This window comes from Gadus chalcogrammus, chromosome 6 (genome assembly GCF_026213295.1).
Source record: "Gadus chalcogrammus isolate NIFS_2021 chromosome 6, NIFS_Gcha_1.0, whole genome shotgun sequence".
NCBI classification, from domain to species: Eukaryota; Metazoa; Chordata; class Actinopteri; order Gadiformes; family Gadidae; genus Gadus; species Gadus chalcogrammus.
This window is the reverse complement of record NC_079417.1, coordinates 12,083,582-12,110,414: the sequence shown is the minus strand read 5'-3', so window position 1 is coordinate 12,110,414 and position 26,833 is coordinate 12,083,582. Positions and strand designations below refer to the sequence as shown.

The 26,833-nt window shown below is 45.7% G+C and overlaps 2 protein-coding genes across 5 annotated transcripts in view; both read left to right on the top strand.

Annotated features, from left to right (window-relative positions):
- Positions 1-1,340, top strand: part of kcnip3b (Kv channel interacting protein 3b, calsenilin) — a 29,644-nt gene extending 28,304 nt beyond the window's left edge. For all 3 annotated transcript variants that reach the window (XM_056593150.1, XM_056593149.1, XM_056593151.1), the window contains one exon: positions 34-1,340. In XM_056593150.1, coding sequence (XP_056449125.1) covers positions 34-81 — 48 coding nt within the window. In that variant the 3' untranslated portion in view covers positions 82-1,340. The remainder of the gene's footprint in view (positions 1-33) is intronic.
- A 641-nt stretch (positions 1,341-1,981) lies between these two features.
- Positions 1,982-25,168, top strand: slc23a2 (solute carrier family 23 member 2). Of its 2 annotated transcripts, XM_056591568.1 has the most exons (16): positions 1,982-2,350; positions 9,335-9,383; positions 11,180-11,460; positions 12,575-12,673; positions 13,521-13,637; positions 14,094-14,251; positions 19,502-19,590; positions 20,027-20,094; positions 21,109-21,290; positions 22,146-22,266; positions 23,036-23,192; positions 23,401-23,548; positions 23,874-23,979; positions 24,093-24,360; positions 24,570-24,665; positions 24,878-25,168. In XM_056591568.1, exons 2-16 carry the CDS (start codon positions 9,335-9,337, stop codon positions 25,165-25,167), a joined length of 2,229 nt encoding a protein of 742 aa, XP_056447543.1. In that variant the 5' UTR covers positions 1,982-2,350; the 3' UTR covers position 25,168. The 2 variants fall into 2 exon arrangements, with proteins under 2 accessions (XP_056447543.1, XP_056447545.1); XM_056591570.1 differs by lacking the exon at positions 9,335-9,383 and having other exon boundaries at positions 1,991-2,350.
- Positions 25,169-26,833: the final 1,665 nt, after the last annotated feature.

Below are 26,833 nucleotides of genomic sequence, written 5' to 3'. Positions count from 1 at the left end.
CAAGTGGTGCGTGACAATTTGATTCCATTTCAGGATGAGAACATCATGAACTCCATGCAGCTCTTTGAGAATGTCATCTAGAACCCAGGGCTCCCTTCTACGTCACCAGCCTCCGTCGATGACATGTACCTGACCCCCTGACACACCTTCTGAACTCCACAGAACCCCAACCCCCCCCCCGTGCCCACAGGCTACAAGCTCAACCCTCCACTAAGGTTATAAGGTTAGCAAGACGTAGATAGAGAAACAGGGTGGGGAGGGGAGGGACATACAATGAACACTCAAGGGTCTCTCTCATTGCCCTTCGTTAGCTTTATCCTGCCTTTCAGAACCTGAGACACAGTGGCCTTAATCCAGCCGCGCCAGGGCATCTCGTGGATCAGGTTCCTCCTGGGATGTTTTGCATCTGAATCTGCTGAGTGCTAATGGGGGGATGGGAAAAGGGAGTAGCATCTGTGAATCTATGCTACTATCTCTTGCGCAAACATTAGCAGGGAAAAAACACAAACACACACTCATATTTGCGATAACACCAACACACACAAACATGCACATACACACACACACGCACACACAAAAACCATCACCACACCAAACAGACACTTACAAAATACACACTCCTCTTTTTAGCCATTTTTCAAGCAGTGATTAAAACAACACTACCATAGTAAACTGTCAGCATTCAAATCAGAGGGACACAAAAAAATATTAAAGACAATTAACTTGAAGCATGTTTGTCGTATGTGATGTGAATTAGCTTGCACAAACATTTGACTATAATGTAATATATGCAACTACAACAACAAAAAAGCGCACTGTAGATACCTGCACCTGTCCACCACTGATGGAAAGCAGGGTGTATGTATATATGTATAGATAATATTATACATATCCTAGGTTGTGAGAGTTTAATTTGTACTGCACTTAACTGTGGTCTAGGGACAGAGATGTTCAACTGAATGTCTGTTATTGCACACTGTGTTTATTCACTGGACCTGTGTTTGGTGTCATTGTGTGATTTTTTTCTCCAGTATGTGTTTGATCAATCCCTATTAATTGGTTCTACATTTATTTAAATTAATATATTTTTGAAGACTTGTGGAGAGAAGGAGGGAAGGTCTCTCAAAATTATGCTGAAATGTTGATTCTGAGTACAGTACAGAGCAAGAAACAACGAGAGTTAGCAAACAATGTTTATGAACTGACTTGAGGTATGTAATTTTATTTCGCTGTCATCATAGAGCATGCTGGCTGTCAGTAATACAGTATTTTGTACAGTATAATAAAACCTTTGTGATCTGATATAATTAGAAATAAAGTCTCGAGATTTTTCTTCTCCATTCTCGGCCCGATTTGTCTTGTATTATCCTTTAATCATGTCCAATAAGTCTATGTCAACAACCAGATCTGATTATTTATCTATTACATTGAAGTATTTAAACACTGTGGACAACTGAAATTGGGTACAATTCATGTGTTTCATAGTGTGATCTATCAGAGTTTAAACACTAAGACTCACAGTGCCCTAGTCTGGTTTTTCAACTTGATAATGACACCTTATTATGAAACACATTCATTAGAGTGGCAGCTTCTATAATAATGCGAAATATGGGTTGGGCAACAACATATAACCCACATTTCATAACGACCGTTAGATGTTATGTAGATCGTATTTCATAACGATATAGCTTTCATAAGAATGACTTTGAATTGAGGGCTATTAAGTAACTGCATTTCCAGCCAACATCCTGTAGATGGCCATGTGGCTGAATTGGAAAAAACTGGAAGTCCAGGATTCGTGAATAATCTTTCCGTATAACATCCCTTACCTAGGGAGGTGAGATTAATAGTTGTAAAAACATAAAGTGTTGTGTGTTGCATGCGTAAATAATCTAATCAATGATTGTTTTAGACCCACTGTTGTCTATTAGGCAAATACAGGAGTAGACAATAATGCAAATTGAATTGCGTCACTTGCGCAATACATGTGATTGGTGGAAACAAGGTTCTAAGGGAGGAGTGAAAGGTAGTCACCCTGACGTCAAGGTTTGTTTGAGCATGCGCGATAAGGATCAAGGCAACGCTGTGTCTGTATGAAAGGCGTGAGCAGTGCGACTTTAGCATCAATGTGAACGCCATTTGTCTTAAAGGAATGTTCCGATTACATCTCATATAAGAGATATTGAGAACGCGTTGCCTCCGCCAATTTTTACAGATAGTCTCTGGTATAATTAGTCGCCTACTGCCCTCCACCAAGAAGCCCTGCCAACCACAAAACCAAGGGTTACATTGACGTTACGTCGGCTGAGAGGGGAAGCAGCTACTGTCTACTACGCTGTTATACAGACAGGTGAGTTGAGATCAATGTTTAGTTATTCAGGCTTTTTTAACTGTACTCTCAAAACAGCATCTGGTGACAAGGTTTACATATTAACATCCTCCCAGGGTCAGATGAGCTAAAAGTCGTATATTGTATCATGTAACCCATCGGTTTGACCCTGGATGCTGCACAATGATATAAGGCCTTGACGAGCTTACCTAAGATGCGTATATATGTTTTTATTCTAAAACGGCACCTTATCAGAATTTAATTGTATTCTGGGTTGGAAGGGCTCAATTATCTTAGATAACCGCCAGTCACCGCGTCAGCAGTTGTGGGGACATGGTGGAATTGCTTTTCACATCCGTCCACCCAATGCGTTTCGGATTTTAGGATGAATGTTTTTTTTTTTTGTTATAACCGAGGGAAATGGATATGTAATACACTGAGTTGGTGTCTCATTGATTCACAAGTTTTTTTTAAAAATAAGTCACTATTCGTATAGCGCAAGAGCACATTGCGACCCTCGCATAAGGGATGCTGCTATAATACTGATGTTCCCATCAGGTTGAAAAGCACATCTTCTCTTATACAAGACCATGTCAAACCTTTTACTTGGATCTCAGCGGTTCAATCTGTTACATTTCCCGAACAAGGTCGGACAGTTATTGTGCGCTAATTGCCCCATAAGGTAGATCTAATAACCCCCGTTCTCATTCAGAGATCCCAAGGGCCTTTGTGCTGGTGCTTTGTGGTTGTACATCAGTGTGTATCTTGTTTGGACCAGGTATAATGGTCTGGCAGTAACAGTATCGGTACCTCCCGGTATTGGCGCTGAGGAAAGGAATGTGCTAAGATGGAACCCCTCAGTGTACCAGCTTGGGGCCAACACTGGTCCGAGCCTCCACACGGTCCTCTGAACTGGGTCGCGCAAGTGGAATCCTGTGCATGTTATTTTGAATTCACCATGTGACTAAGATTACACTATTCTGGGTCAAAGTATGTGTTTGTGTGTTTGTACGATAAACTGTAAATAACAACCCATTATTTACTTTTGTTTTCCCAAAAGGAGAATACACTGAGAGATTTTGATAAAAACGTTGTTACTGTGATAACAAAAACAGTTTGCCAGACCAACCAATCTCTTAAGGGATTCATACTGAAGCACACAAATTGGGTTTGCACGTATTTATGGTATTTTTTTTGCAGTTCAACGGGACTATAAACAGTGATTAATGTATAACAGGATGAACAACACAATAAAAATATAGACTTAGTCATCAACCTACATGAGGAGAAAGAATGCTGAGAATAAACTTTGAACCGAATTACCATTGCAATATTATAGGTTTAAATGGGTTGGAAAATCCACCATTGCATTCATGATGAATAATAATTTTACATTGAGTCTGAGTCCATGAATGACAAACATAGTGACATAATGTAATGTGTCCCTGTGGATTATGATATCTTGTCATGCTCATGTACTCTTGAGGTTGAGTGTTTGAGGCTATTTGTGATGGTAGAAGGGCACTTCATTCCTAGGTAACAGGTTGAAAGTGTGCATTGCTAGTTAGCCTTATAACCCTAGTCCAACCTATTTTCTAACTCCAACAAACTGAGTTTAAATTCCCCATGATTCAAGCCTTAAAATGTCCTTTGGAGGTCCCTTGATAAGACACTTTGAATGATTTGGTTGTTGACCTCTTAATAATCTATCCTGTCTACATAATAACATTTCCTAGCCTCTTGACATATACTCCTACATTCAAGAGTGACACAAACTATCACATCAGAGCTGTCTTTTAAGTCATACAGGGCCCTATTCAGTTTTAGCTGCCAGGTAAATGATCCTCAACATTATTATTATTATTATTATACAGTACATGATTGTAACACTGGTTAGACACTGGATACTTGAATGGGAGTCGAACACACTTAACTAAATGAGGTTGGTTCTATCCTTTCAGTTCACTTGTTTTCCACAGGCATGGATTTGGTTCAGATAATAATTCTGGGGGATTTACAAATTGCGCAGAACCATGGTAGATGACTAATGCTTTCAGCATTACTGCTACCTCCTGGAAAATACCTGTCCCCAGGCAGCCCTGCTGCCTGGGCAGCGGGCAAGACGCTCTCATAGTGTTTCATGTTGTACTTTACGGAGAACAAAGGCAAAAGAGTTTTATGTTTCTAACCTTTTACAGTCCATTCCCAGCCCGCGGGTTACATGCTGTGCGTGTGGAGGCGGCTCAGGGGCTGCGTGTACAGTCCAAGGGGTCAATCATGGTAGTTCTAGAAGGATGGACAAAGCTGTGGCCTTTCTCATGAACTCCCTCTCCAGAGACATAGGGGTGGTATTGTAACCCCTTGAATAATAGTTTAGGTACATATTGTCAAGCATCATTTGTTTTTTTGCTTACAGTGTGGACATCTTAACTTACCTTTGCAATAGGTCAGTTGTCTAGATTTACGACACATCTCCGTTGGCACTGCATAGTGGTCCATAGGTCACTCGGTAGGACTCCATAGTGATGAACTGAGTTTACAGCCTTTAAACTAAAAGTAATCTTGAAGATCTGTTTTGTCACTCGAGGCACCTGTGATGCACTACAATGTAAGCCGCTACACACACACACAATTGAAGAGTGCGACCGTTGCAGTAGCTCCGCCATAACCTCTCCTACATGAAGGAGGGGGCTGTCTCCACGGACACCCAGCTCGTAACTTTCATAATACTGCAAATGCAAGGGCTTTCATCAGTGGGTTATAGATAGTGACATAACTCACATTTATTGGAATGAAAATCTTTTTAGAACTTTGAGATTGCCATTTTAATTGTCCTGTTGCACAACCCATTTCCTGGGCCCATCTGCTGGTCAACTAGACTGCATAAAACAAAGCAGGTGAGCTTAAATTTAGTTCAGTGTTTTTATTAAAAGGTTTGTGTCTTGTGGTGTTGCAGTTGAGGACTTTTATCCAACCTGATGGTGGAGTCCTTTGACCCTAACCGAATTTAAATAAAGTATCAATCGAATGTGGAATACTGACGTTGGCCTGCCACATTTTTGTCTTCAAGCTGCAAAGCATCACATTGTGTTCACCCCATTTACTTTTGATTGAATTGTGTTTTGATTGTCTCATGGTTCTCATGCATGGGGATCTGTGGTCAAACAAATGGATGAGAACCTTGAGACTCAATCATAACAAAGTGCGGCGGCACAAATTGCTCATTGCAGCTTTAATATGGTCTTTGTTCTCAGTGTCACCTCATCCAAGATGGAATTCTTGTTATTTTTGCATGGTCCATGTGATGTTTGTGTCCCACCATGTGACACGGAAGCTCTTTGTACACATGAGTGGGTAACAGAATGCCAGAGGATATTTAGATCGATAGCTTGAATGAATAAGAGCAGATGTACCGAAGATAACTGTACATGTACTTTTACAGACTCGTCACATGTATCATGATCATGGCAACATCGGGATCTGAAGAGTACGAAATTAACTCTGACATTTTCTGAATTAGTTTTTTGTGCTGGTGAAGTATTAACCTTCAGTTAGCTATTACGTTTACAGCCATCAGAGCTCTGGTCATTTTAAACACCAAATGCCACTCATTATTACTACCCCTATCTAGGTCACTCTTGCAAAAGAGGTGCCTTACCTCAGTGAGGCAGCCTGAATAACTAAGGTTAGATAAGTATGATAACCCAGCCAGAAGATATTTGGTTTCTGTTTATATTTTGCACGTTCTCTCTCTCTCCCATGTTTATGTAAGATTCCTAGCACCACCGAAAATCTTCATATTTGGTTGTCATGGGCGTAAAGATGCACCGATATCTTTGTGTTACCGATCTTTGTTGGCCAAAATGTGTATTATCCCTATGAGAGGCTCGCGTGATAAGGGCCAATATTGTCAACAGTTTTCTTTGTGGCATTTTACTGTCCCATATATTGTTTTGCTTTTTATATGAGACAGTGTCTGGTCATTTAGTCTGACGTGTAGCATGTTAGTTTACATGGCCTGGCATGTTATGGTGCACAGCATGTTAATAGGTGCATAGCTTGTAAATAGGTGCAGTGAGTAGAATTAAGTGGCGTGTAGCGCAACAGACTCACTTGCCCAACCGTGTGCCGTGTCGACGGTACACCTGAGGGGCCGCCACTGGCAAACCCCGTGCGATCGCCCCACACTGGCTGCCGTCAACATACCTGCGTGCGAGGGCCCCCCCTCACTGCCGTCGACACACCCGCCCGCGAGGGCCCCCCCGCCTTCGACGGCCCCCGAGCGTGAAGGGCCCCGTCAACGAAAGCAGACGGAAGCGTAAAGCGGGGATATCTGACGATATTCGCTAGTGAAATAACAGCTTGTAAAAGAAGGGCAGGCTGGACATTGGATAATATTCCACACTATTTGATAGCTGATATTGATATTTAACAAATGTTCTCCTCATATCAACGTAATTTCCAGTGACACACAGGAGGAAATCTCCGGTGACACTTTCTCCTTGTGACACAATCTCCTCGTGACACACAATTTTCATTCTTCGCCTAAAATATGTCTTCTCTGTTTTCAAGTCACTTTCGAGATGAGAGAGTGAAAAGGGCAGAATATCAAATGTCAAACTGCATTCATCGTCACAGGTATAACTGCGTGAAGTAGTTTTAGCCCTTGCTTGCACTATTTGGTGACAACAAGAATTTGAGCAGGGACACTACAGCCACTGATTGGCTCTGACACTGTGCATGTGCTCTCAAGATAATGGGCTCTTATCTCCTTACCTATACCCCACTGTCAGGATCAGCAAACATCCCCTTGCAGGCTTCTCCACTGCCCATAGGCCTTCTCCCTTTCCCCCGCCTCCCACTTAGCCAACTGCTCACGTGTTGTCGGTTATACAGTGTGTTCAAATGAGTGTCCTCCCGTACCCAAACCTGTTCTCTTCACATGTAACCAAGGCCCATAACAGGGGGTGGGTCTCACTTATTTAATCTTTAATTTGCTTCTACAGTGTGCACCTCGGGTGAGCCTGGCAATCCAAACGCCTTAAGTAATGGTCTACATCAATGCAGTCTCTTAAGTAAAATACATACATTTTTTCGCACCTGTAATTTGATATAAGGGTAACGTGATCTTCAACTGCAGGAACTGGCAAAACACATTGAATGGGAGGCCATCGCCCTAGCCTACAATAACACGCGGTGATATTTCAGGGTGCTGTCTGACCCCTTGTAACCTGGCTGAACTTCTAGTTGCGCTGCGCTGCACTTGGTGTAATTCTTTGCCAACTCGGTACAGTGGTCACAGTCAATCTTAGGATAAAAGGGTAGGATTGTCTGTGACCCCCGTATTACATAATAATACACTGGGTTTCATAAAGGAAAAATGTATGCCTCACTTATGCCACATATTATTTGGTAATAATATTCCACTTTATGTGATGAATGTTGCGTTTCTGTTTCTGCTTTTTTTTTGTTGAAAAGCAGAACAGTCATCTAAGCAATAAATGGAAAACATGAAAGGGGAAATCAAATTCTCTTGTAATGCTTGTATTGTGGTGATATTAGGGTTGGATTGGTGTCCCCTATCATCCCCTAAACATTAATATTAATAACAACAAACGCCCCCTCCCCTAATGAACATTCCCCCCATAAAGGCAGCCCCCTATAAACCACAGGGATCGTAGGAAGTATAAAAGTTTGAGTCACTCGCTTTCATAATGGTCAGCAGACGAAATGTTCTGGATGCCCATGTGAACCTCAGTATCAGTTCTTAAAAACGACGAGCCATGTGGTCTGAGCTCGCGATAGCCTTTACCACAGTTGTATAGCTTTGTCTGGCCTTAACAACATAACGCACACAATCACACACGCGCGCGCTCCAAGCCTCCTTTGAAATCCGGCACAGAACACGTGTACACGTCTTCTGTTGCCAACGGTTGCCGTGGCAACTGAGTCAGGCGTCAGTGCGGCACTGTGGGATGAGTTTCATGCAATCCCTCATTGGGCTATTGATTCTCCCTGCTCTCCTCCTCTCTTTTGCTTCCCACCTATTTGTTCCAACCATGCTGCTCTTCTTTTGTTCATCCTCTCAGGGGATCAAGAATATGGGATGCACTGAGGGGATGCCAGGTAGAATATCAGCAGCATCATCCCCTTAATGGAGAATGACTGAATCATATTACACTGTGTCACTCATCGAAAGACATCACTTTGATAAATAAAGTCATATTGTCTTGTCAAAAGGGCATAGCAGCATTGTTTATCCTTTCCCTCTCTTGGTCTCTCTCTGTGTCTCGTACCTTCCTTCTCGTGGGGTCCATGAACCACAGCATCTCTACAGAATCCTTTTGGTGGTGATGATCAGGCGCCTGGCTGCCAGTAGTGGGCCAGCTGGGTGCGCACCGCAGTCCACAAGCTGGCTGCTGGCGGCTGGCTGGTTGACTCACGTTGGCCTGCTGTTCAGCCAGAAGGGCTTACCTGGTCCTCACATTCAGCATCAGGATTGATGGTTTGAGATCAAGGGCAACATGTTTCATTATGAATTTGTTTTGCAGGGGGCTGCGATGAGTGACGTCGTTGTATCTATTATTTTACTTCCTGGCCCATTGCTCTGTAACATAGGACAGAGTGAACGGGTAAGGTAATGCAAACCCTCACCGTCACCCTGAGTACTTATGCTGATGATCACTTATGCCTGCTAAAATAACGATTGTCACCTTCCTCCTCCTTACCCTCTCTCTCTCTCTCTCTCTCTCTCTCTCTCTCTCTCTCTCTCTCTCTCTCTCTCTCTCTCTCTCTCTCTCTCTCTCTCTCTCTCTCTCTCTCTCTCTCTCTCTCTCTCTCTCTCTCTCTCTCTCTCTCTCTCTCTCTCTCTCTCTCTCTCTCTCTCTCTCTCTCTCTCTCTCTCTCTCTCTCTCTCTCTCTCTCACCCCTTCTTCTCTCTCTGTCTCTCTCTCTGTCTCCTGCCTCCTGTTCCCTCTGTTGCTCCCCCGCTCCGCCTCCCCACAGATGCTCCCAGCCACGCACCTCGAGAGCAGCGATGGGAAGTGTCCACTAGGTATTGCAACTATCCCAACACCTAACACTGCATCAGGCAGGAAGGCTGAAGGGGGGGGGGGGTGGTGGATGGGTAGAGATGCTGCAGAGAGATTATGAGTAGAGGGGCTTAGGAAATGGTCAAGAAGATAAAGGGGATTTCATAAAGCACCATGGCCGAAGACGTTCATTTGGCTTATGTCTTTCCATGGACCAAGCCCTCTATATCACAGGTTCAGTTTTGTTCCGTATTCAATAATTCATTCATTTGTGTGTAGCCTGTTTTATGCTGGCATGGAAACAACTAAACTGCTCAGGTCATTAAATCAATTATAGATATATATACTCTCATTCTCATCCTCTATTGAATATAGTACCGGGTAATATAATCAAATTAAGTGTTTCATGAAAAAGCATAACTAAATGTTATCTGCAGTATCTAAAGCGGCCTGCCTCATGGAACAAAAAGTGTATCCATTCCATTTTATTACAGACTATTTTTAGAAGCATTTTTTTTTTTGAAATTATCTTACGTTCCCAACGGCTGTCAATAAGTCAAAAGCCCTGTCAAAAAAAAAGAAGGAAATAATCCTGTATCGGTGTCTCATGCAGGCCTGCAATCAGTCTGTCAAATCATTTCATTCAGCCTGATGAAATTGTTGAATGGCATACCTGTCTGTCAACCTACCGAGCAGGCTACCTGCGTGAACTCTGCCCGTGCTCCCATAGAGCACATTCTGCAGTATCGCTTAAGCTAGCAGGCTAGTCACATGTTTTGGGTCAGGGAGGCTTTGGAGGGAAGCCTGAAGAGACACAGTCCAGTGATATCCGAATCCAGCTTACTCTGGCTGGGCTTTCAAAATTCCCCATACCCTAGCTTGCAGAAGCCTGTAGATGGTAGAAATTATTAATACATTAGCTAAACTGGATATGTCTCTGCAACGATGCATAATGTCTGACATGAGTTGGGATTCAAGGGTTTCTCACCCATCAGGCTGGTTGGGTTTCAGCCTTGAGACAATCAAGGCTGTATTCTGTTCCCATGGACACAGGCAACACTAAGACCTTGACAAGCCCTCGTCAAAGACGGTTAAATGTAATAGCCCCCACACTATCTCATTGTCTCTGGGAAATCGGTGGAATACCTAGTGAGGTTTTGGCTAGAGATTCAATAGAATCTTAACGGTCTGCAACAGATTGGAAGTTGGAACTGGGTGTGGCGTCTTGAATGTGGTGAGGAAATTATTATAAATTCTTCCCTGGTCATTGAAGGCATTTAATGTTATAGCAATCTAAATACCTTTTAATATCGTGGATGGCTCGAGGACAGACACACGCGTACAATGCAAACATTCCTTTATCTTGCTCTGGTCCTCTCTTATCATATGTCCCACTGTCCTTCGTTCTAAATCTTCCTGACGCAGTCTTCTCTTTTTGCTCGCCCCTTCAGATGCCATCTATCTTTTCCTGCCGCTCGTTCATCTCCTCGCTCCCAATCTCTGAAACTACCCGTAGCCCTTGCATGCGTGGCTGCACATAAACCAAGCGCTCTCCACCTACTCAATTCTCCTGCGAGTATCCCTGCCCTATTCTTATTGACCGCCATCCCTCCGATCAATGGCTCTGCCAGCCGTGGGGAAGTGTTGACCACTGCCTCCGAACTAGTAGTCTGCGGAGGGACCTCGTCTCCTCGTTCTTTGTCTGAAGGAGCTCCAGTCTGTCACCTGGACTTCACCTAGATATGTTTAGTGTGCTTTGTGCCACGGGGGCTGATCGTTGCGCCTCACGTTTACCTGTGTGTTTTCTCTCCTCCGGTAGCCGAGGCCATCCTGGACCATGTCATCGGGGTGACAGAGACGGCTTCAGTTTTCACGTCGGAGAGAGAGCAAGGTGCGCCCCGCAGACACAGCGGCGAGGAGGTGCGGAGCCAGGGGCAGGAGGAGGAGGAGGAGGAGGAGGAGGAAGAGTGGCAAGACGAGAGAAGAAGGATGGGCGTGGGGAAGAATACAACCTCCAAATCTATAGAAGGAGGAGGAGATGGGAACGGGAACAAATATGAGGAGGAAACCAAACGCGGAGCGGACTTCTACCCTATTCCGGTGGGTATGCGTGTCTGGGAGCGTTCCCGCTTGTGTGAGCGGGGGACAATTTAACGCCAACTCAACACCGTATGCCTGCCCATGTAATTAAAGGATTAGAAGACTTGAGTACTTTTCCCCGTGCCTATTATATCCCCTCCCGTCCCTTCTCAGTCACTCTTTGACTCCCTCTGACTCAGTGAATCCTGTGATTACTCTCGCAGCGTGCATGTAAGCAGAAAACCCGCCTGCGTGCGTCTGTGTTTTCCAGAGCCTGTCGGTGTGTGTTTGACGCAGCTGCTTCCGTTCCCTCGGTTTGGACCCCTCTAGCTCGTCCCTACGGCCTCAGCATAGCAGCCTGGGGCTGCTGCATTATTTTTTATTATTTTCCAGATGCTATTTTGATGGTCTATCCAACAAGTCATTCACTGGCTTTTTTAAGACCCTACTTTTAAAGACTGTCTAACATTAAAAACACCACAATGTCTATTCAGGGTCTTTGCCATGGGTATCACGTCCATTATAGAGACCACATCGGATGGTGTTCCTTTCTGTTTCACTTATTTAAGCAACCGCAAATCCAACACATAAATGTGCAACAGAATAGAATAAATCAGAATGGACAAGTCTGGCCACACTCAAAAAAATCCCAGGCGGGGGATATATGAATGCAGCAGGAAGCTGGGGCTGACGGGTGTCCGCTAGACATGGGATTCCTGGTCCTCAAATGTTTTGGGCCATGATTTCCTAGCCACTTTACATTAAGGTTTACCATCAGGGTCGTTGTTTTACATGTCATTTCCATGCCTTCTTATGTCATCTCTCTGGGTTCCCTGTGTTTGTGGTGAGGCCTGGAGGTAAGGCACAACCAAGAGAGGCATGACTAGTGAAGTGAGAACTTATGGGAGCCTCGTCGTAACATGTCTCTATGCAATTAGATGTGGTTGTGAAATGTTATGTTAGTTATATGTTATATATATATATATATATATATATATATATGGGTAATGTTATATCATGTATTTGTGTGTATATATAACTATATATATAAAAAAAAAAATGCTACAAACAAAACATTTATCTTTCACAATCATTTTCCTATAATTTGTGTGTGTGTGTGTGTGTGTGTTTGTAGGTGGTGGTGAATGGGGTGAGCCAGACCAATGGAGAACAAGACACGGAGGACACAGAGCTGATGGCCGTCTACGCTAAAGAGAATCAAGGAGGAGAGAAGGTACGTCTGCGGACTAATAAACAGGGTTGCTTGTCTCAGCCAAATCGCCGGCCTGGCTTTGACCAAGACATTGATCAAGGAGTGTGTTTCAGTCCCGGTGTCAGCCTCCACGTTCAGGTTTGCCCCAGCTGATCATGTTTCCCCCTATCACCACAGCCTCTCTCTCCACCTGCCTTCTCCCTTTGGCTCTCTCTCTCCCTCTCTCTCTCTGTCGCTCTGTTTTATAGGATATTGGATATCAGTCCTCCAAATGGATATTATAGAATGAGCTCATTATGTTGGGAGAACATTTTCTATCATGTACCGCATGCCGGTGCCTCGTGCCTCTTCCTTTTTTAAAAAACCTGCATTGTCTGATTTACATATTAGATTGTTACATTCCAAGTGTTGAAACATGAGCTATGGCCTAATCCTGCTTCCAGTCATCTCTCTGTCTCCCCCCCCACACACACACACACTTCCCCTTCCTTACATCACATGCACCTTATCGAGTTGCCAGAATGACTCTGCATTTTAGTTTGTTTGTGCAGAGGAGCAGCAGTCAAACACACACGCATACTTTAACAAAGGGTCACAATGCCGCAGCCATGCTTTTGTCCTGCAAAGTGAACTCACACACATCATTAAAAATATATGTTTACTAATAATAATACAGTATTTGTTTAATATGCGTGTCATTAATGAGTGTGAAGTTTTAGACGTCCTGCAACATGGGGCACTGCGAATTGCAAAATGTTGAGTGGGTACATTGTTGGCAACTCTGTATAAAAATGTCTGTTCAATGATAAAACCCATGAATCAATGAGCAGTATGTCAAAGTAGAAACTTTGTGTGTGTGTGCCAATAGTGTTCCATGTCTGAGACGTTGGACAGTACAGACAGCGTGGACGCCAGACGGAATGACATGATCTACACCATCGAAGACTGCCCGCCGTGGTACCTGTGTGTCTTCCTCGGCCTACAGGTAAGGCAAACATGAAACCTCAGGCTTCCCGGGATTTCCCATCTATGTTTTCATTTGCAACGATGGAAGGGTACCTGGCAAAACTTCACATTGCATATAATGAATCAGGAGAAAACACAAAATGTTCCTTCTTTTAATCTAAATTCAATGCGACAATTCATTTTTAAGTCTGATTTGGCCATTAGCAACAAGGCAAACCCATCTGTTGTACCGATGCATAATGTCAAATGTGAGTTGGAGTGGGTGGAGTGGTGGCTCCACAAGTGGAATAATGTACAATGTTGGCGTTCCGATAGATGTTTTGAAGTCCTCTATTGCTAACTTGAAAGAACATATGCTAGCCCACAAATTTCTTGTTGTGTTTTTAATGTAGCCGGAGCCATAACCCTCTCCAACATCTGTGATAAATCCTCCCTCACTCACACCAACACCCTCCTTCCTTCTTCTTCCCACCAGCACTATCTGACTTGCTTTAGCGGCACCATCGCCGTCCCCTTCCTCCTGGCTGACGCCATGTGTGTGGGCTACGACCAGTGGGCCACCAGCCAGTTGATAGGGACCATCTTCTTCTGTGTGGGGATAACCACCCTGATCCAGACCACCGTAGGATGCAGGTACGCACGTGGCCACACACTGGGTCCAGGGTCAGACCAGGGCTCCTAACTCTCTCCTCCTCCCAGTACCGTCCAGAAATAAAATCAAAGCCGTCCCGAAATGAACATCGTTGTTGATCTACAATTTCATTGGTTAAAATAATTGAAAGTGACCCTTAGCATTATAAAACTTTATGCTGAAGATTAGCGGATCAACCTTTTATTTAAATTAATCTGCAAACAAAGGCCAAGTTGGACATTAACAGTGGTCTCCATCTTCCATTTCACCCCAAGTCAGAAGGTTGCTCAGATATTAAATCAAATTTGAGCACTCTGTCCTAAGGCAGAAACCGGAGGTCTGTAATACAGTCAAGAGTAAAAACCTTTAAACCTAGGCATATGAAACAGCTGTGCTCACACTGAAAGCCATAATAAATAAACACAAAATGCCATGCAGGCTGCTGTGATTCTTCTAAGTTCATCCCACTCTATTGGTTGTATGAAACGTTCATGATCCTGACTTGATTAGATTGGCCTATCTAACATTGCTTGGCTATTACTGAAGGCCCTCCACAGCAGCCTCCACTATCAGAATAAGGAATCTATCTCAGCCTAATAGAAGGGCTTTGAAGACGTCAGAGGACTTTGTCTAACCAATTTAGTTAGTTTATACAATGAAGAATTGAGAAGTGTCACTTCCACTTGGCGGATCCCAGCAGACAGATCAAAGGCATGAGCGTTGCATATTCCTCGCAGTGGTAGCGAAGATGAAGCTGCGGGGCGAGTTCTATATCATGTTAGTTATTTTGTTGATAATGCAATGATTATAAACAAGAATAACACGAGCGACTCACATTGGGGCTTTTGTCCGAACTCCTAAGCCTTCCTACTCATTCTTGTTGATCCTTGTTGACACGGACGCAACCCGGCAACAGTGTCAGTACAGCAGGCAGAGGCTAAAAACACTTGTTGTTGATGTTGTGTTGTTGTCATACACGGCATTGCAGTGTTTACAGCATGGTCGTTGGAAATGTTCCCATACCAAACTCTGCTTCGCACTCTTGGCTCTCTCCCCCGCTCTCTACTGTACACAGCGGGGCTCATCGTTTCATGTGATCACAATTCAGCGCATGGTTGCGAGAGGCTAGCCCTCAAAAAGTTGTTGAATGACGCCCTCTGATATGTAATGTCTCGTTAGTGCCACGTAAATCAAACCTTTCCTCGCATTAGTAACCTTCAGGACGACAATACAGTTAATCGTTTATAGTGCACATTCATTTCATTTATTTGATAGCAGCGTTTTCCGGACGGACACATGTGACAAACAGCATCATAAGAAACGTCCATGCAAGTCCATTGATATAGCTTAATTATTATACAACACCACACGTTAGCTTCATAAATCACCCCATGCTGTCCAGCAAACCCAGAGGCAACCGCCTCAATGGGCAATGAGGCGTGTCCACATGTACATGGAATGCCTCAACCTGCATACTGTATGTTGCTACACATACCTAACCTGCCTTCACCATGTCCATTGGTGTATCGACTACCAAAGCGTTACACACAGTGTGTAGGACAAAGAGTTCTCCACACTCTGCTTATGGGCTCATCCGCATGGCAAATGTTATGAAGTAATCTTGGGTCACAGCGTGTGAAACCATAGTTTTGACATCTTCAGTTTAACAACTGAATGAGATCTGGCTCTTTTTGGCTTGGGCCTGGGAAGTTGAACTGATGATTAAGTGTTGGGTGTCCTTCCTTCCGTAGGCCTGTTATCTTCGGCTTCAGGCCTGTCCTGTGTGGCCCCCACAGGTTCATTCATTGTGTGTGTGTGTGTGTGTGTGTGTGTGTGTGTGTGTGTGTGTGTGTGTGTGTGTGTGTGTGTGTGTGTGTGTGTGTGTGTGTGTGTGTGTGTGTGTGTGTGTGTGTGTGTGTGTGTGTGTGTGTGTGTGTGTGTGTGTGTGTGTGTGTGCCTGCCTGCCTGCCTGCCTTCTTTTTGTCTGAGTATTAATTCTCGAAGTGAAAATCAAGGCAACTAGACAGGTGGATCAGACGGTTGAATAGATGGTTAAATCGAGGATGTGATACAGCAAGATACAGACTTGAGTAGAATAGTCTATAGTGTAGTTGGGTGAGGAGCAGTCTCCGGACGTGCTCCTTGGCTGTCGATCCCTCTTTTCACCGAACCAAAGGTTTGGGGAGTTTTATACAAAAGAAAGAGTGATTCACATAAGAACAGAAGCAGTCTCTATCTTGAGAGATATATGGCCCTGGCAATGACCCAGACGGCCTGGGACCAGCTATTTGGTTCGTCCTTGTGGGGACATAAACATATGGAGGATTGATGGGAATAAAACCCTGTATCAGTTGGAGAGGCACTGGCCTGTCCCCACATTAAGTGATGTGAAGACAGAGAGACACTTAAATACAACATCATTCTACGTGTGTGTGTGTGTGTGTGTGTGTGTGTGTGTGTGTGTGTGTGTGTGTGTGTGTGTGTGTGTGTGTGTGTGTGTGTGTGTGTGTGTGTGTGTGTGTGTGTGTGTGTGTGTGTGTGCGTCAATGTGGCCCCAGAAGTGACTCAGTGTAAGCGGCCGCGAGGGCATCTGGGTCTCGTTCCCCCCCCCCCCCCCCCCCCCTCTGGCGTTAATCGAATGTGAACCGGCGGTCGAGTGGTCCGTCTCCCCACGCAGCCCGGCCCACGTCAGCGTCTCAGGGGCCGGGTTAATCTCCTCTGCCCAGCGCCCTGGCCCTGAAGACCCTGCGCGTAGCCAGCGGGGAGATAAAAATAAACCTTTTGAACGATACAAGCGATAGCGATATCCTGGGAAGAGTCATCAGTCCGAAGGAGAGGATCTGCGGTTATTTCTGTGGGGCGGAGGTGAGGCACTAGCCTTGACTGATAGCCTGAGTGGACAGTCAACAAATGCACTTCCTGTTATGACCCCGCCATCGAATAGTAAACCTTAAGAACCACAGACACATACAGAGGCCAATGTTTTCTTCGTGTGTTCCGTGATTAGATACAATTCTGGCCCTGCTGCCAGGAATAAATGTGTCCCAGCCAGCTCCGACTGAACAGAGGAGCCCAGCTCACGTCGACCTGTGGCGTCGGTACAATAGGGAAAAACATTTTAACAACATTGGCCGTCTCTGTTGATTTGTCTCTGCTCTAAGGTCTGATTGGTTCAAAATGGGAATCCTCTCTCCTCCCCCCCCCCAAACCACCATATTTAACCTTACGCTCTGTATCCCCGGATGATGATGATGTTGATGGTGCTTGGAGATGCAAAGTTGTTTGCTGAGTCACTCTCCTTTTTCCTTTCCATTTCGCTGCGTCACACACACGCATTCACAGAGTTGTTTAATTGCTGGTTGTCTAACGTCAACGTGACGCGCAGCCTGTTGTTTGCCCCCCCTGTCCTGGCCTGCCTGACAAGTGATCAGAGCTGAGCCGGCAGCAGAAGAGGTCTGGATGGAGGGGAGGTTGGAGGAGAGGGGGGAGGAGGGGGGAGCAGAGGGAGGGAGGAGAGGGGGAGAGGAGGGAGCAGAGGGAGGGAGCAGAGGGAGGAGGTGGGAGGGGGAGACGAGGGAGCAGGGGAGAGGAGGGGGGAGGTAGGAGCAGAGGGAGGGAGGGAGGGAGGGATGGTTCGAGAGAGGGAGGGGTGGATGAGGAAGAAGATAAGGGGATGGAGAACCAGCCATCCATGGTTAGTGATGTGTCAACAGAGATGACGCAGCGAGGGACTTTGAGGTGTGCGTGTGTGCGAGCCCATTACGACTAAGAGCTTAGGGGACCCATATGCTGTTTATGTTTAGAGTTAAATCAACAAGTATGCAATTTACAGTCAGAATTTGTCATTGTTTTTTTTGTGTAAATCCCATGTAACGGACAATGCTGAAATTGAATATTATATGCGTTATGTTTTAGTTAGAATCACATGAAAAAAGGATGTTGTGTTTTTGATACCTTAGAATGAGCTCATTATACCTTCATAGGGAGCGTGGCCTCTTCCACTGAACCAACCATGTTGTTACCCATGTTTCTACAGTAGACTACAACAGACAACAAAATCATAATCCCTATCTTACTTGTAAGCCGTGACTTATAGTTTTACAAACAAATGACAATTTCTAAATCTATCAAGTTCTCTATCAAGGACTTTATCACGTCACACTTTGCTACTTGATGCTGTGTCAGACGATGATGTCATTTTAGAAGTTCCGGGGCAGTACAGGCCACCATCCCGTCTCTTTAGTCGTCGGAAAGAAAGGCATGAAGGGGCGGGGCATTCAGATGGTTGCACTCTGCCACCTTACCAGTGGGTGCCACTCAATTCTAAACATTGCCCCTTTAAGCAGTCAAACTGAACTGTGACTCTTAACTGCTGTTACAAAAGGTACATTTCTCAGTCGACGTCATTACCTACTTCCACGTAACATGGCACCTGATTGCTGACGTATTAGGATGCAGGTGTACAGCTTATTTTCAGAGTGAGGGACTACTTTAGTAACGCTTTACTTCCTCTATTTGTCAAACATAAAAGTCCTTGTTGCCTTCTTCAGCACATCGGACTTCCTGCCCCTTGTGACAGTTCCTTTCATTTCCCCAAACTTGACTCCTTGCTTTACTGTCTTGCTGACTTCAATGGCGCACGCGAAGGGAAGTTGATGTTGGGTTGTATGGAGCAACATGTAAGAAATGGGGTTAGGGTTATTAATGGAGTTAGGCTGGTAAATAGAGATTAGTTAGTCATGGGGATTAGTCATGGAACAGAATCACAATATTCAATAAGAATCCTGCTCTCCCCTCTCTCCTTATCTGCTGGATTGTATTTTCTGAATAGGACAGGCAGGATTTTTGCGGACAACTCAGACACGATTGCAGTTTCTCCTTTCAGAGTCGACAGACCCTGATTAGTGCGGGAGTAAATATTGCTCCCACACAGGTTAGTGTTACAGTTAGTTATGGAGTCAGGGTTAGTAATAGGGTTAGAGTTACAGTTAAATGATTTTGAGTTCTTGAAGTTGAGTAACCCTAACCTAGACCATTAGTGTGGGATCATTACAACATGATAATGATGGTGGCCTGTGAGACATCATCTAAAAACTGAAATATATGGCTTGACATGTTGGACTCTTCTTTGCATGGAAATTATAATTTTTATTTAATGATCATTAAATAACTTTAATGATATCATTAAATGACTTGAATGATAATTGGCTCAGATCCCTCATTGATAATGTATTCTTGTGGTTTCTGCCCAGGTTGCCTCTTTTCCAGGCCAGTGCGTTTGCCTTCCTCGCCCCAGCCAGGGCAATTCTATCACTCGATAAATGGAAGTGCAACAATACAAGTAAATATTTTCTCTATTTCCCTCACTGACTCTTAAATTGGATAAAGTTTGACGTCTGCAAATCAAATCTGTTGAATGCGCTGTAAGTACGACATAAGCGCTGTAATTTGATTATAATTTTTAAGTAATAGCCGTAGCCATCCTTCAGCTATTAGTGAGTGAAGGTTCTGGTCGCATCTGCCTCTGTATGAACCAATTTTCATCTAGCTTGTCACTCACATTCGCACACCTGGCAACTCCGGCACAGGAGTGGAACGAAATCCCTCACAATGGCAGAGAAAACGGCAGATTGTCTTCCCATTATCGCTCTCTCTCTCTCTCTCTCTCGCACTTGACAACTCTCAGATGTTGCCTTCAGCACCTTGTCTGTAGTGAAGCATCATCTTTAAACGCTGTGGTTCTAATGTTGGTCACTGTGCTCTGTCCTCTGAATCAGTGGTCCCTGACTTCAACAGCACGGAGCTCCTCAACACAGAACACATCTGGCACCCCAGGATACGAGAGGTAGGCATGTGCGTGCATTTGCACTCCGGGTGCAACATTGTGGAAATGATTTAAAACCTCAAATTGAGTGTATTTTGTCACACGCAAGACAAAGTAAAATACATATACGAACGGTTTCTGCACAGACATTTTCCTCTCAGTAGGCTTTGGCAAACCTTGTTTTACTGGCCATCAAGAATAAGTTATTGTTCTTCGTAGCTGAAGGGCAAAAGTATCGGACACCGGTAACTCAAGTTAACCTTTTCTTTCCCCAATTCAAATAAAAAGTAATTGGTTTTCCGAACACACTTAACCTTATCAAAGTCCAAGCAATATAGCTTAATTGTTTGGTCCCGGCCAAAAGGGGGTTATTTGACATAACACCCCCAGATCGTTCCTTTAGCCTCCTGGAAGGCAGCCAGGGCTATACCGAGATCAGGGTTTATATGTTTTCAAGTATGTGGTTTTTAAGGGTGACCCAAACCCGCATGAGAAAAATGAAATCTGGCGTCGTAAAGGTTTTAGAAAACAAACGGATCGGGTTCCATAGAAGCAAGTGTGAGGGGCGTGTTCAAAACCCACGTCATACTGCCTTGAGCAGAGTTTGCAGCCAATGGAAATAGAAAAAAAAAAGTTTACAACCGGAAGGAGCAGAATTATTGTACACAGAATTCCCCAATTTCAACAACTTTGTAAATGATGGTGGCAGTAGCTCAGGAGCGTGTTGGCTGGCCACCGCAAGGTTGCTACTTTGATCCTAGCGTCACTCCTGGCCGAGCGTCGAGGTGTCCCTTAGCAAGGCACCTAACCCAAACTACTCCCGACGAGCTGGCTGTCCCCTTGCAGGGTTGACTGTACCGTGTGTGAACGTGTGCATGAATGGGTGAATGTCAGGCAATGTTGTAAAGCGTTTGGGATAGAAGCGCTATATAAATGCAGTCCATTTACCGTTTACATTGTAGTCCAACATAACAAGTGGAGAGAGACCCATTGTTAACTCCTTCCGGGGATAACCTCTGTGTCTCTGCGCTCCAGATCCAGGGCGCCATCATCGTGTCGTCCCTGATCGAGGTGTGCATCGGCGCTCTGGGCCTGCCCGGGGTGCTGCTGAAGTACATCGGCCCCCTGACCATCACGCCCACCGTCGCCCTCATCGGCCTGTCTGGCTTCCAGGCTGCCGGGGAGAGGGCGGGGAAACACTGGGGCATCGCTATGCTGTAAGCGGACAACGGCCCCTTAGTGCTCCTCACCGCGGCCTCCTCGGTTCCGTCTTGGTTCTAAACACCGGCAGGGCGACGGGACCGTCGCCCTGTTGGTGTTTAGAACAAAAAGGAATAAGGCCAATTCAGAGACACTACAATCCAGTTCACCTGCGTTACGTTATAGGTACCCGGGCTGATGTCGGGGCTGATGTTTGGGGACGGAGGGGGGAGTATTCTTAAACGATAGTCAAAATAGGAACTGACAGCTTTCATTGTAAAGGCTTTAAAAAATAGTCACCCAAGCCTTTCTCTTGTGGGAAACACAAACTGCACATTGACACCTCATTGGCCTATCAGACGGCGTATCAGCCAGAGTTGTAGTATAAGCACCAGCTCTTCATTCGCTGATCACGCTACGGCCCTCGGGTCGCTTCTCTCCCAGAAGGGACCATCGGCTGGTCACGACCTCCAATTAGCCCTCATTCAAGGCCTTTAAGCTAATTGATTGGCTGAAATGCGTCTGGGGGCCGGTTAGATGAATGCTATGAATCTGGGGGAAGGTTAGAGGGGCGGTCAGCGCTGAGTATGTATATAAACACTTGGCCACGCTCCTAGGAGATGCATTAGGGGGCATCAAGGCTTTCGTGGTTGTGCCGGGCTCTTGAATGAGAGCCAAACACACATTCACAATTTGGTTTGTGTGTGGGTTCTCAGCGTTTCCACAGCGGCACTCATTTATATTTCAGTGTTAGCGGGTCAAATGTAAAGGAGAGACAGTTCACAAATGTCCTCCGAGTGAAGTGGTGTGGAACCCGCCGGTTCTCTGTGGAACCCGCCCACTGACCCGCGTCTGGTTCTGACTCTCTGCAGGACCATCTTCCTGGTGCTGCTCTTCTCCCAGTACGCCAGGAATGTCCAGTTTCCACTGCCGATCTACAAGTTCAAGAAGGGTTGGACGGTGTACAGGCTGCAGGTCTTTAAGATGTTCCCAGTAAGTCTACACACGCGTACGCATTGTGTGTCTCCCACTCGTCTCCTGCTCTCTGGCTGGCTAGCCGACTGACTGACTCCCTTGCTTCTCCCTTTCTTTAATTTTTGTTATGTATCTTCTATTATAAAATGGATCTATTTTTTTACTTTAATGTGCCGGGTTGGTCACGTTGTGAATCTCTCTCCGTAAGACCTGGCCAAGAAGGCACCATTTCATAACGAGGACATGAGGGTTGCAGGCTGGGTCAGCATGAAAGGAAACACTTGCGCAACAGAAAGGCGCCAACATGCCCGCACTCTGAAAGATGAGGAAGTCATGTCCTCCCTTCTAGGAAAGATTCTCAAAATATAGCTTCCACGACAAAAATATGTACAGTATATAACTGTACATAACTGTCTAGTCATGGTACGTAGCTTGTGAACTGGACACACGTGAACTGGACACACGTGAACTTCATGTGGATAATTCATCCGTGGTTTCTGGGTTGCCTTACATGACTCCTGTTGTCTGCAATACAAGTCAGCCAGATCGTGACCCCTGGTGGCGGGAAATGGAATGGTTTCATTTTTGAATTATGATATTGCTCTTTCTTATGATTGTAGCTTCTTTGTTTCTGTCACATGACTTTGATGACCTTTAACCATTCGACACATTTAATTTCTCACTTCACTTATAATATCTCCTGCTACCTTTTACCATGAATACCCACACATTGGTGCCCAACTTTTAGAAACGAAGCGTGAATTTTACGCGGCTCCTCTCCTCCCAGATCATCATGGCCATCCTCGTGTCATGGCTGACGTGCTTCATCTTCACGGCGACCGACGTCTTCCCGCCCGAGAAGGAGAAGTACGGCTACTACGCCCGCACAGACGCGCGCATGGGAATCCTGAGTGCTGCCCCCTGGTTCAAAATTCCCTACCCCTGTGAGTGACACTCACTCACTCACTCACTCACTCACTCACTCACTCACTCACTCACTCACTCACTCACTCACTCACTCACTCACTCACTCACTCACTCACCCTCCCTCCTCCGTGGCTGTCATAAATGAGACGTTGTTCTTCTTCTTAAGTCTAACGGGTATTATGTTTAAAGCTAGGATGCTATCTGACATCCCATGTCTCCCCACAGTTCAATGGGGAGTTCCCACGGTAACCACGGCGGGCGTCATCGGCATGCTGAGCGCGGTGGTGGCGAGCATCATCGAGTCCATCGGGGACTACTACGCCTGCGCGCGGCTGGCCTGTGCGCCGCCACCCCCTATCCACGCCATCAACAGGTGAGGCACTTCACTCACTCACTCACTCACTCACTCACTCAAACAACCGCTTCCTGTTAATCTTCACTATAATTTCCATCCATAAAGGAAAAGAAATATATTTAGTGACATATCTGTCACAAAAATATGATTGACACTATTGGGTATGTCGTGTAATATGGGACTGTTGGACCCTTTTTTTAGAATCTGATTTGAATCATCTCAGAACCCTTGGGGAACACTTGGGTTGCTCGGGTTTCTCCAGGGGTATTTTCATGGAGGGGTAGTCCCGTGTGCTCGACTGTTAGGCCCCTTGTTAACACCTGGGTTGCTTGGGTTTCTCCAGGGGTATTTTCATGGAGGGGGTGTCCTGTGTGCTCGACGGTCTGTTTGGAACCGGGAACGGCTCCACCTCGTCCAGTCCCAACATCGGGGTTCTGGGGATCACCAAGGTACTTCACCAGCTGCTTCCATACTCGCTTAAAAAACAGGCTCCATTTTCTTTAGAATTAGAAAACGTTCGTATGACTACCGCCTCTAACCTGGCCTCCCTTTGGTCCTCTAGGTTGGCAGCAGACGCGTGATCCAGTATGGCGCCGCTATGATGCTGCTGCTGGGGCTTGTGGGTAAATTCAGTGCGCTCTTCGCCTCGCTGCCCGACCCCGTCCTGGGGGCGCTGTTCTGCACCCTGTTCGGGATGATCACCGCCGTGGGCCTGTCCAACCTGCAGTTCGTGGACCTCAACTCCTCCCGGAACCTCTTTGTGCTGGGCTTCTCCATCTTCTTCGGCCTGGTGCTGCCCAGCTACCTGAAGCAGAACCCGCTGGTCACCGGTGAGCACAGCGCAGAATGACGTTTCTGGCTTACATGTCTTTTCCTAAGAAAATATAAAGTCAAAGTTCATTTTGTCAATGAAACTAAGATTGCGGAAGCACGGAATCCTGTTAACGTGCATGAAGCGTTTTTAGTTTGTTTTTGTCAAGACACAGGGGAGAGGAAGTAGGTCTTTTCTAATCATCTTCCTCTTTCTCGGTATGTGTAGGCATCGTCGAGGTTGACCAGGTGTTGAATGTGCTTCTGACCACCGCTATGTTTGTCGGTGGCTCGGTGGCGTTTCTTCTCGACAACACTATACCAGGTAAGCCTTTACCAGCCTTTACACTCTCTATCACGGTTTTCTCCCACGAGACAAGACCCTTTCTATTTAGATTTCGTATCCCTGCTCTATGGTTTGGCAGTAGCAGTCGTCCGCCTCATTCACTATGCAGACAGGGGCTTCATCCAAACTTGTACTTTCAGGAACATGTGCTTGCTTGTGATCTTATGAGTTTATCCCCCCCCCCCCCCCAGGCACGCCGGAAGAGCGAGGCATCAGGAAGCTGAAGAGGGGCACGGGCCCCAGCACCTCCGAGCTGGAGGGGATGCGATCCTATGACCTGCCGTTCGGGATGGACTTCATCCGCAGGCACGACATCTTCACCTACCTCCCCATCAGCCCCACCTTCACGGGCCACAAGTGGGGGGGGCTCCGGAGCGCCTGCCGGAGCCGGAAGGCCCACGGGGACAGCGGGAAGGGGGCCGGGAGGGAGGCCGGCAAGGCGGTGGCGGGGGGCACGGCTGCAGGGGACAGCCGGGTATAGCGACGGGACTCTGGGGGAGAGGAGGGGATCCGACGGAAGGGACGGATGGACTCGAGAGCGGAGGAGCGAGGATAAAGAAGTGCGCAACCCCCCCTGTTTGTGTTTTCCCTTTTGTGTGTTCTGTGAGGTGACGTTCCCTCCGTCTTCCTTTCGTCTGTCCATGCCGCCGGTGAGGAATTACTTGAGCGCGTCGCCAGAGGCCATGGGCTCTCGGAGAAGCCGGACTGTGGCGAGACATGATTGCATGCAGAAGTAGGCCACGGTGGGGGGGGGGGGTCGTCGTGCATCCAGTTAGCTGTACTTTCTTTAATGTAGAAAAATCAATGCTTCAAAGCAACACCATCTCCCTCACACAATTCACGCGTACAGCGAGCCACAACCTTTCTGAGAATAATTTGTTTACCTAAAAAGGAAAGTGTGTGTGTATATATCCATATATATATATATATGCACCCTGTGTGTACCCTGTGTGTGTTAATGTTGGTGGTCTAGTCTAGGCTGGAACTGAAATGCTCATCATTCAGTTGCTGTACGTGTCCTGGCAGCCCAGGGGACTGTGGCGTTCTTTGCTGTCTAGAATCCAAGGGGAACTGCAGAGTTGGAGGATGGTGGGAGGTGATAATGGAATAGGTCGTCTGTTAAAACCTAGTCCCAAGAAGACAGCCTTACAAGAGCAAGGTTGTCTTCATTCAGTAAAACAAACATTCAAATGGGTGTACATTTGCCAAAATACCAGCTACGTAACTAAAGTGTCTCAGTATTATCTTATGCATAATTTAATCACTTAAACCCCCTATTGTCAGACATCCCTCCCCCAAAATGGTTGTGAAGAGACGATTAGAGCTTATATATTCAGCCTCGGCATGGCGCATATAGTGCACCTTGAGTTGCGACTTAAAATGCATCGGCTTTGCAAATAGTATTAGATTAGAATTATTTCATTCACTGAGGACCTTAATTTTAGTGTTAACTTTGGCTAATGTCTGTTTTCTTATTTCTATAGACACTGGTGAGGGAAGTTTAGGGTTATGCAACGACAGTGTGGTCAGGACTGCCCCAAACAGGGCCACTAGCGGATGGTTTTGTGAAATGAGAATGCAAGTTCTAGACTGGCGCAAAACGAGACTATGAAAAATTTGCTCCCAGATGCATGAGTTTACCTTGTTCGAACAGCACTTAGAGTAGATATTTTTACCCTTTTACCATCAGACTGACCCCAATGGAGTTAGAATTACATTTAATACTCATTCCATGACCTCCGTTTCCTGCTGTTGTGTAGAACATTACCAGTGCACGTGACCCATTTGTTTAATGGCGTTGAGGTTTCGCTGGCAGCGCACCAGCTATTGCTTTCTGCCCGACCACACAACGTCTACGTGTCACTTTAGATGTAGACGTCATTTGGATGTCATCCAACTCTTCAATCGTAATGGCTATCATATCTGTAAATTGTACAGGGAATTGTAGTAGATTGGAATTATGATTGATTTTCCTGAGACTAATCTGTATTCTTTTCCCTTCGGACCACTACTTTGGATTATTACAGTGAGGCATTGGTTGCTCCCCTCTTTATTTCTCTCTTTTTTTTTTTAAGTACTTCATGCCCCATTGTTCCGTTTTCCAATTCTCTGCCGCTAAGGTGCTCAGGTCTTTCCTTCCATCGTCA